This window comes from Pocillopora verrucosa, chromosome 7 (genome assembly GCF_036669915.1).
Source record: "Pocillopora verrucosa isolate sample1 chromosome 7, ASM3666991v2, whole genome shotgun sequence".
NCBI classification, from domain to species: Eukaryota; Metazoa; Cnidaria; class Anthozoa; order Scleractinia; family Pocilloporidae; genus Pocillopora; species Pocillopora verrucosa.
The window spans coordinates 1,375,014-1,385,925 of record NC_089318.1 but is presented as its reverse complement, the minus strand read 5'-3'; the positions used below and the strand labels follow the sequence as shown (position 1 = coordinate 1,385,925).

The 10,912-nt window shown below is 36.3% G+C and overlaps 2 protein-coding genes across 4 annotated transcripts; both read left to right on the top strand.

Moving 5' to 3' along the window:
* Positions 1 to 730: 730 nt before the first annotated feature.
* On the top strand, positions 731 to 4,521 carry LOC131775657 (uncharacterized). Of its 2 annotated transcripts, none has more exons than XM_066170499.1 (5): positions 731 to 1,014; positions 1,597 to 1,725; positions 2,821 to 2,883; positions 3,502 to 3,633; positions 3,964 to 4,521. In XM_066170499.1, exons 1-5 carry the CDS (start codon positions 900 to 902, stop codon positions 4,056 to 4,058), a joined length of 534 nt encoding a protein of 177 aa, XP_066026596.1. In that variant the 5' UTR covers positions 731 to 899; the 3' UTR covers positions 4,059 to 4,521. The 2 variants fall into 2 exon arrangements, with proteins under 2 accessions (XP_066026596.1, XP_058947755.2); XM_059091772.2 differs by having other exon boundaries at positions 2,767 to 2,883.
* Positions 4,522 to 4,967: 446 nt separating this feature from the next.
* On the top strand, positions 4,968 to 9,948 carry LOC131775327 (uncharacterized). Of its 2 annotated transcripts, none has more exons than XM_066170507.1 (4): positions 4,968 to 5,442; positions 7,984 to 8,040; positions 8,707 to 8,805; positions 9,159 to 9,948. In XM_066170507.1, exons 1-4 carry the CDS (start codon positions 5,331 to 5,333, stop codon positions 9,269 to 9,271), a joined length of 381 nt encoding a protein of 126 aa, XP_066026604.1. In that variant the 5' UTR covers positions 4,968 to 5,330; the 3' UTR covers positions 9,272 to 9,948. The 2 variants fall into 2 exon arrangements, with proteins under 2 accessions (XP_066026604.1, XP_066026603.1); XM_066170506.1 differs by having other exon boundaries at positions 4,976 to 5,442; positions 8,671 to 8,805.
* The last annotated feature ends 964 nt before the right edge of the window (positions 9,949 to 10,912 follow it).

Below are 10,912 nucleotides of genomic sequence, written 5' to 3'. Positions count from 1 at the left end.
GTCTGGGAGAATGAGCGACCAGTTTTGGCGCAAACTCAGAAACACCGTACTCTTGGTGCTGACCAAAACGATCGCATTCCCTAAAGCCATGCATTAGACACTGTTTGTTCCTAATGGTAGCCACAGGCCTGTCACGACTAACAGGCGCCAATCTGAGAAACAGGACAAACACGCAGATTGATGGCTGAATAATCCATTGAATAAAAGGATATACCTCAAGTAGTCACAAAAATAACCAAAAGTAAAAACTCAGGGTAGTCCTGTCAGAAGCCTAAGAGTAGACTTCCCTGCTATCAATAGGAGCCCTTATTTTAAATGTATTCTGAACACAAATGCATTAAAAGTATCTATAAAAATATTTACAACATAAAAAAAAATTAATGGGAAAAAGAAAATTAACATGAACAGAAATTATTCTAAACAGTACAGCAACTTCCAGTCACGGTCAAGTCCTATTATTTTCTCACGTCAAGAACTCGATCGGGTTCGGGTTTTCCCGAATTCAGACCGAGCTGCATTTAGCCCGGGAAATATGAGATATGGATTTCAATTTCTATAAACAGACTTGAAGACTATTTATAAACATACGAAAAAGGCGTTTGGTGTACCGTAAATAACGTGTCCGACAGAATTAAAGAATGACAGCTCAGTCATTTTTATTTCAGTTTCTGCTGCTCTCAGCGCTAGAACACACTTGTAACACTTCCGTATCGGCTTTCGGAGACTAATTTTAACCTTCCGTGAATGTATCAGTGCTGAATGGGAAACTTTAAGATAATTAAAGTTTTGCGCTGTCTCGGAACGAGATCTATGAAAGACTGCCACAACTACGAAACGCGTCATTAGTTTTCCTCGGCTGAGAAACAACAATCTTAGGTGCTAACGACGATTTGGTTATCATGGAAGAGATGTTGGATTTTGAACAAAATACAACTTACTCGAACATTCAAGGGAATACCACTTATTTATCAGGTGTAGGTCCTGTTGCACTCATTTTTAACGACAATAACCCTGGTATGTATGATAATGACTCGTTCTACTCCTTTGAGGGCCACAAGTTTATTAGCCTTTGGTTATTAAGTGCTACCCTCTTTAAATAAAGAGTTTACTTAATTACTTACTTGCTTACTTACATACCTATACTTACTTACTCCAATTACACTTAGCTTAGTCAGGGAGAACCATCAGATTTTTTTTCTTACTTTTGAAAAACGTCGGCTCGCCAGCCTTAGCTGCTAACAACAACTTGATCTGAAAACCAAAACAAAAAAAGATTTATTTATTCTTTGTTGAGCAGTCTGCTTCAAATTAACTCAAAACTGGCCTCATTCGAATGCCTGGAATCTCTGACTACCTCCTTCATCACTTTAATTATCTACATGTTTATCTATTTGTTCCCGAAAAATAATGCATTCTGTGCACTAGCTTGATATGTTAGAAGGACTTTTGAAAGGCCAGTTAATTAGAAACTGAAATTTTCACCCTTTTAAGGCCATCTTCTTTCTCCGTATTCAATATAAATTTACCGCTGTAAGCTGCTACCTTACAGACTTGTTGGCTCTTAATTAATCTGTGCCATCTTTTTCCTTATCGCAGGATTCTTCATGGGTCGGAATGCTTTGATAAATGAAACAACTGGTGATAAAATAATTCCATTTCCAATTATAAAACCACCTGTTTGGGATGGGAACCTCCATGTAAACAGCTCACAAGCTCCTGACACAGGTGAATGTTTCATTTCAATCTAAGGCCGGTCGGGCCGTTTATATCCGATACGAAGACGAAGAGATTGATCGAACTGTTAATGTCGCCAACCACGATTACATCTTTCGATGTTTTAAGTTGCATATGATGCAGTGATCAATCGAGCTCTTAATTCTTTAACTCCCAAGATCTGATTGTTGATTCTCCAAACTAGCTGCTACACATTTCCTCATAAATTAATTATAAGAATTTGGTGTTAGATCAAGATAAAAACTTCTACCTGACGAGTTTGGGAATTTTTGTCACCCGTTTTTTGGATTATGTATGGATATTATAGGGAGAAGTTACGTGTTAATCATTCTGGGAGTTAAAGGGTTAATTATGACCTGAGGTTGAAGGACACCGGTAAACGAAGAGAAAGCGTGTCGCATATCTATTCATTGTTATCGAATGGCTGATTCAACCGTCAACCTGTGAATGTATCTGGTGCCCAGGTGTCCTAGATTCTGTTTGGAAGGTGCCCTAGATTCTGTCTCCCACTTGGCCGTGGGAGAGTCAGGTTCCATCAGATGCGAAACCCGCGTTTTGGACCCGCAATCCTTTTGGTCAGCAACACGTTTGGTGGCAATCCTAAGTAGGTCATGTATGGGGGATTAATACTGTATATATGTAAAGTATAGGACATAATATGTATTGAGAACATAATAATACCCCATACATGACATACCGACCGTGGCAATGTTATTGAGCAGGAGTGCGTCTTCGTACTCGTTCTTCGACCACCAATTCCCGACTCACTTGAAATATGGAGTTACTTTTTTGTGAAAGGGGGAAAACCGGAGTGCATATACCTGAAGAAAAACCCGCTGAGTAAAGACCAAAATGAACTCCACATTGGATCCATATTTAATCCCGAATCACAATTTTAAGAACAGTTAAATGATCTAAGCCATTATTTAATTCAATATTTACAGCAAAATTTTAATACCTAAGGGTAGAATTGTTCCGTTTTAGAGCTGGCGGGATCTGAGCTGTGATTAATATGACAAAAACTCTTCTCAGGTGAGAATCTTTTCACATATCATGCTACTGTTGATGACACTGAGTCATTTTCAGCCTCAAAACCACCCGCTTGGACCACAAGTCATGAAGAAAAAATTTCCCGAGATGCATTTGGAGGTGAGGAGTGAATTTCTATGGATAATTTGTCATCTTACTGTTTACGAGGTCCGCATTTGACAGTACTCGTATAATGTTTACAAAATTAGCTTGGTTACAAAAATCTCCTTTTTTTCAATTTGCGTTTTAAGAATTGGACAAATCACTAATATATTTTTTTCTACCTGCTGCGAGGCAAGAGAATGAACAGGGACAATTTTTATCGCCTTCCATAATGAAGAGATCGATTGAAATTCTGCTTGAGTACAATAAATTAATTTATATATAATCAGGTATAAGGGGCGCCATTAATATAATTATAAATATTGATAGATGATGAGAAATCACAGCGGCCGTATTGGTTACCAAAACAATAGCATGGCGGCCATTTTGCTGTGCAGGTCAGTCTCGTGGGATTTGAACTGTTTTCTGAAATGAACAATATCTTTTTCTCAGCACGTGACAGAAAACGTCTCATAGCAGAATTTAACGGTGGCTCATGTTCAGAGTTGCTCTATGTTTCAGGCCTTCAGTGTCTTCAATGTCGACTTTCTTATATTTTGGCACCTTGACACAATGTTTTTGAAATACACTTTGTGAATCACTCTTGGTATTTTTTTGTTATTTTTTTTTATCTAGATTCCAATGAAGGTATTGCTACTTTATTGCATTGTGTTTCACGGGAAAGAATGAGATTTCCAACAAAACCTCCAAAATCACCTGAGAAGGACGCATATCCCCTTGAAAACATCTCATCAACTCAAACTAAAAGTAAGTGGTATTTTATTCACATTTTTCTTTCAATATTTGCAACTTTCCTTATCATTGTTGCTTTCGTATTTTGTTTCGTCTTCTGTGGATCTCTTGGATTACATCAATGTTTTAAAACTGATAAGATCTGAGGATTAGATTTAAATACACGCCCATGACTGATACTTTTCCTTTCTTTCATTTTTCTTTTCTTTACTCACATCAACATTTCCCAATAAGATGTACAATATAAAATATCTTGCATAAAATCGATATGACATTTCTATTTTAAAACCTATATATTTAATTTATTGATGAATCACTGTTTCATTTTATTCCACGGCACACTAGGCTTCAAACCAGAGAGCTCTGAGGGACAATGTAATTCAGATGATCAAGCTACTTCACTGACTCAAGAGATGAAACGTAACTGGCTTTTCTTCTAATCATGACTCAATTAATGATGAGAGAGTCTATGAGTAAAAACTAATCAGTATGAATTACAGCAAGGTTTCTTATTTTAAAAGCCAAATTATACTCGCCTGCGGACGCTATAAAAAGGTAGCAGCAGCCGATTCATACAGAGAGGCCATACTCCTTGTTGCTTCTTGCTTGTTACCTTGCTTACCTTCAGAAAACCGGGGTGATCTCTAGCTGAAGTGTGATACAAGGCTTGTAGACGTTGTAGGTGGAGTCTGGGCCAGAAGTGAAGGACTTTCAACTTCTCAGTTGAAAAATAAAAATGGCTGGAGATCTCTGGAAAAATAAACATTAGAAAATCTATCCGTCACACTCTCCAAACATTTTGAGAAATGTGAGACAAACCCAATCGCATTGATTAAACAAATGAATAAATAAATTAGATTGGCCAGACACCGGATGTCTGGCCAGACTCCGGATGTCTGATATTCTTTCTAAGAAACACAGGAATCTGTTATCCGAGGTGATAAAATTTTAATCCCGACGTCGGTTTTTCGTGTAATTTATCCGACATAACCGCAAATTCTATCCAGTTTGACTGGATTTTCATCTTCGAGGAAACATTCCTATAGATCTCTTCCAATATTCAGCTGACAAGTTCGAAAGTATATCTATGCCTGAAATGTGTCCCACTGGCGTTTGTTTTAACACACGGCGAATTCTCGAGACAGCAGTAATATGACCCACATTTCTAAGAAAAGACAACTCTAAAAACGCTTAAAAACATAACACCAATGATCACTGCTACAGAAAAACGAATTAAGCGGGACATAAAGTTCATTTTAAAAGACTCAAGCGAGGAATTATGTAAAAAAAGCTGTGCATGTATTGACTTGCCGACATGTGACCGACACGTGCTATGTTGTTTACATTAAAAGCTGTATTACGACTTGTAACGACAATCATTCCCTGAAATAGTACTGCAGGAAAAGGAAAAAGAAAGATAAAAAGACATTCACTAGTGTTGTTTTGACATAGGCTGATGAGCAACTCTGCAAGCTTTGCATGACTTGTGGTATTTGGAAGAAATAAAGGAGGTTTCATGATACACATGCTTCCTTTTAAGGTGTTATCGATCAATCACAAAGGAGAATGACTTTTCTGAGAAAGAAGTATATCCCAACAGCTCATTACCATAAAGAGCTGCTGGAGCAACTGAGGTCACACGTCGACTCGCTCAAATCGTGCAGACGGACCCGTAGCTCGCTGAAAATCAGAAAGTTTCTCGCAGAAAAACAATGGAAAATGGCGAAAGTGAGAAGGAAACAAACGAACCACTGAACACTGGCAAAGAAGGGGAGAAAGAAAGTAAGAAAGAATTCGAATCTCATCCAAGGTCGATGAAATTTGGTAAGTTTCACTTGAACCAAATCTCGTTGTCCCCTCTGTTACCGTATAATCTAACCGTCAGAAAAACACTGCAATCCTACAAATTCAACCACTTTATTAAACAACTCGTGATATTCTTAAGAGAGGATGTCAGCATCCATCGAACAAATTTGTAATATTGTGGCAAGTCGCCCAAAATTCGTTTTCACCCCTACTTTCATACTTTGTAGCCCAATATGTTCTAATAATTGTGGTGTAGTTTTTTTTGTGAAAATATATTTCAGTTTTCGAGAAATGATTTTTTTCCTTCGACCGCTCAAATATGCAAATTTTCACCGTAAATATTACCCGAGTTGTGTGATCTCATGTAACGATTCCACTCGACCTCTGGTATTTTTGTCAACATAATCCTTTGTTTTATCGTCTAAACTTAAGGAAATTTTTACAGTAACTTTATAACCATCCTTTTGTCTTTTAAAAGCTTGAAGCTCAGTAAATTCTGTCATATCGGTCATTGTTAAAGCTGTCTTTGTTTTGATGCTACTTTTCGACATTGGCAAAGTATGTCGGACAAAAATATTCACCAAAAAATAAATATTTCTTTGCCAGCTTCAACAATGACAGGGGATTAAGTTTAGATGATAAAACAAAAGATTATGTTGACAGAAATACCGTAGGTCTTGTATATTCGTTACCTGAGGTCACACAACTCGGGTAATATTCACGGTGAAAATTTGCATATTTGAGCGGTCGAACGAAAAAATTATTTCTCAAAAACTGAAATATATTTTCACAAAAAAAACTAAACCACAGTTATTATAACATATTGGGCTACAAAATATGAAAGTAGGAGTGAAAGCAAATTTTGGGTGACTTGCCGCTGCTTGTCTGATGCATGCTGACATTAGCTCTCAATAGGGAGCGACTCCTGGAGGCAGTACAGTACTTATGCTCGATCAACTTACTTAAGCCTACTACAGTCTATATCTTAGCTAACCACTAAGCCGAACTCACAGTTTTCTCCATCGTTTCTTGAAATTAGCAATCTTCCACTGTAGCTCTCTCTCACGGTATAGCTTTCTAAACAGTCGGTTGCTCCCGACAACAAAAACAACAACCCCTACTACATAACTGAGTCCTTGTATACATTAACAAAGTGATCTGGAACATTCCAGAAGCTTACAAAAGCACAAGCTTTTAATCATATTTTTAATCAGGCTTTTATTAATTATGAAGGCGTCACGCGTTGTCTGACTCGGTGTTAAGTTACAAGAGGAACCGTTGAGAACACGTTATAAGGAATGGTATGGGGAACGAGATATGGATACAAAATGCAGACTAGGTACAAAATGTAGAATTTCTACCTAAAAGTTTTATACTTTTGCGCTTAAGATCGGCCAAAACAAAAACAAAATTATAACATAAAATTATAAGGAAACCGTTGCATAGATTAGAATTACACTTAAAAAGATAACTAAAAGAACGTAGCCCTTGAAGTTTGTTACGTAACAACAGAATAAACAGAGAAATTGAGGGAGGAAGGGTATACCTAAGGTAATGTCACCAAAAGAACTACTTGTCGTCCGTATGAAAAGTCAACTGATCATAAATTCAGTGCGGAAGATGAAAAGTACAAGTTGGTTACACCTTAATCGCCTCACAGAAAGAGGTGTTGAACGCGCTGAATTAAAAATTAAGAATTACTTTCTTGATCGAGAGTTTGACATGAAATTGATCTAAAAACGAATCTGAAAGGAATGAAAAGTGTAAGAAGTAGGAATTTCCAGGAATTCCTGTGCGAGATTAACCTTTTCCAGATCAAACTACTCCCATATTCATCAAGCAGATTATCTTCATTGAAATATATCTTAAGGCAAGATAATTGAAATACCTCACGCCAAATTTTAATCACCTTAACACTGAACATCCGCTTTCATGTCAAACTCGCGATAGGGTAATATGCCATAATATTAACGGCTTAATACAAACTTTTGTGGAGTTAATGGACCATCTTCTCTCAGAAAGAAAAGATAACAACTACTCTACTTCCAAAGTAAGAACTGCTTACAATATTTTTTAACTGCATGACTTCTGCTAATATGTTATTTCCATTCATATTCCCCAACACCAAGGTAATGAATCGCCTATAATGCTCCCAGATAAGATATGTTTTCATTTTATCGTTTGACATTTCTCTTGCTCCTAATTTGATATAAATATTTATAAACACCTAATTGCAACTGAACGTCATAGAAACAAGCAAAAACAATAAGACTTAAAAAGCCAAAGAGGAATTTTTTAGCATCGCGAAAACTACCCGCTAGCTATACCCGGTAGCCGAACAATTTCCACACACAGTTATTTTCACTGAAAATGTTTTTCAAACCTCTTGACAGTGTCAGAGGTTTGTTAGAAATTACAAGCATTTCCAAACATAAAAAAAAGCATATGCAAAAATAAAAAAAATTAAATAGAAATTTATATCCTAATGTCGTATGCTTATGCTATGGTCTGATTAATTTGAATTCGACTTTGTACTTTTTCTCTCAACTTTTTTTAAAGCGCCGAGAGGAAGGATGCTATTTAAAGAGAGGACGGGGCAGGGCAACAGCAAGAATAGTAAGTGTAGTATCAATTGATGCTATCATTGAACGAAAGTTCTTTGTGTAAAGCATTGAACAAGAGCTCTTCGTCAGTGTAAAGCAAACATCTTTGCTTCACACTGTCTTCTACAACTCTTCTACACTACAACTTTCCCTATCATTGATGTTTTCGTATTTTGCTTCGTCTTCTGTGGATCTCCTGGACTGCATCAACGCTTTAAAACTGATAAGATCTGTGGATCAGATTTAAATAAGCTTAAATACACGCCCATGACTAATTCTTTGCTCGTCGTTTCATTTTTCCATTTTTCCTTTCATTCATTTTTCTTTTCTTTAGGCACACCAACATTTCCTAGTAAGATGTACCAAAAAAATCTGCATCAAATTGATATGATATTTCTATTTTAAAACCTAGATACTTTATTTTATGATAATTGTAATGAGCTCCTGCTCTTGAATAATTTGTAGAGTTACATTTGAGAGACGTATTTTTTCGTGACAGCAGAATTTAACGGTTGCTCATGTTCAGAGTTGCTCTCTGTTTCAGGCCCTTCAATGTCGACTTTCTTACATTTTGGCACTTTGCCACAATGTTATGAACAACACTTTGGGAATCACTCCTAGTATTCTTTCTTTTAATATCTAGATTCCAATGAAGGTATTGCTTCTATTTCTCCAAAAGCTGTTGAACGGGGAAGAATGGAATTTCCAACACCACCTCCAAAATCACCTGAGAAGGACGCTAATCCCCTTGAAAAAACCGCATCGACTCAAACTAATAGTAAGTGGTGTTTTCTTCACATTTTCTTTCATTATTTGTAACTCTCCCAATCATTGATGTTTTCGTATTTTCTTTCGTCTTCTGTGGATCTCCTATGTTACATCAATGCTTTAAAACTGATAAGATCTGAGCATCAGATTTAAACCACGCCCATGACTAATTCTTTGCTCGTCGTTTCATTTTTCCATTTTTCCTTTCATTCATTTTTCTTTTCTTTAATCACAACAACATTTCCCAATAAGATGTACCAAAAAATAAAATCTGCATAAAATTGATATGATATTCTATTTTAAAACCTGGATACTTCATTTATTGATAAATCTTTGTTCTATTTTATTCCACGGCACACTAAGCTTCAAACCAGAAAGCTCCGAAGGAGCAGTGGCGAGTGTCGAGAGGAAGGATGGAATTTAAAAAGAGGACTGGGCAGGGCAGTAGAACGAATAACAAGTGTAGTATCAGTTGATGCCATCATTGAACGAGAGCTCTTTGCGTAAAGCAATGATGTTATCTAAGTCTTACCAATAGGAAAACGATAGTTTCATCTCTTGAATAATTTGTAGAGTTACATTTGGGAGACGCATCAAAGAAGTGGGTACATCATCAAATTTAATCGCGATTGTGGTCTACGTTCTTTGATTGGTCAACAAAACTCGCCTTCTCTCCCAACCAATGGGATAAAAATCTCAGAACCAACCGTGGCTTGGTTACTTGCGTTTTCCCGCGCTTCAGGCCGGCTCCATGCATGTATTTGCTTTGAGTCTCATAGGCTCGTTTTGAAATTTCCTTCTTACTGACTATTCCTTATTATTACAGTACTTTGGTTTACGAAACTTATGCACTCGAAAGTGAGAGGTCCGTATTGGTTATGTGAAGCTCGTCAACAACATTCCGACGTAGAGGAAAATTTTCCGGCCTACTGAATTTCTCTTAAAAGTCTGGACTCCTTGTCAAAAATTTGCAAATTTCGTCGTGACAAGTTTTTTCCTTGACATATGTCCATGATAAAAAAAATGGCATGGCAATTCTCAGTGAAAGCTTACCATAAAAAAAAATCATGACGGTTGTCATTGAACGAGGCTGCACTATTTATTAGTAACAAATGATTCACAAAAACGACTTTCCTCACAAATAGCGTTTAATAAGGCACATAAATAATTGGAACGTTATGTCTACGATAAATAAAGCTTATAAATATTCATTAGAATTACAAGTAAACATGTTAGAAAAATAAATCGGTTGCGGAGCGTAAAAAGCAAATCTCAATGAGTGAAAAAACCAGGCACTGTATGTCTTATGCAATTAAACCCAATAGTTTTTAAGTTCATTTTTCCGTCCTGGTTTATCTTACAGCATTTTTAATTTTTCTTTAAAAATACGAAATGTCGAATATTGTCTTGCTACGATACATTGTATGCCGGGAGGTGGATTGTCTAAAACACTCTATTCACCCTTTCACACTTAAGATCTAAGAGCTAACTCTCCCAACTAATTATGATACATTTTTGGAAGAGAAATTGAGAGAATTTTGCGCGAAATCAAACATCCCGATGTCATAAACGTTTTAATTTCTATCTTCTTTCCTGCCTAATTTTGTACTGAAATTGTAACGATAACTTACAAACTTATTACCGCTGGGAAAATGGGAAGTTTCCAGACATTTATCTAATTTTTACAAACAGAAGAAAAGTGTTTCTACTCTTCGTTTTGGAAAATCAACTAACGATCGTTTCACGTTAAGCAACTGAGAATAATCTTGACAGGATTTCACTAACAAAAAAAGAATAACATTTTTTCGATCTCCTTGGTTCTAAAAAAATAAATTGAAAAAATAGATTTGAGAAAATAAGCCAATATATGATAAAAGGATCTAAAGATACGAAAGAATAGAAATATATTACTAGATTGAACGCTTCGGAAAATTACTATTTTTACAAAAGATTGGTTTGGAATTAAATTTGTCTGGTACAAATGGTCGCCCCTCATATGTACCCTCTACTCATCTACGATATGTAAACTATGCTATAAAAGGTAGTTAGAAACTTTCGAGTATGACAATGGTACAGTTCCTATTTTACACCATGCTTTTAATCTATTTTTTGGAAAT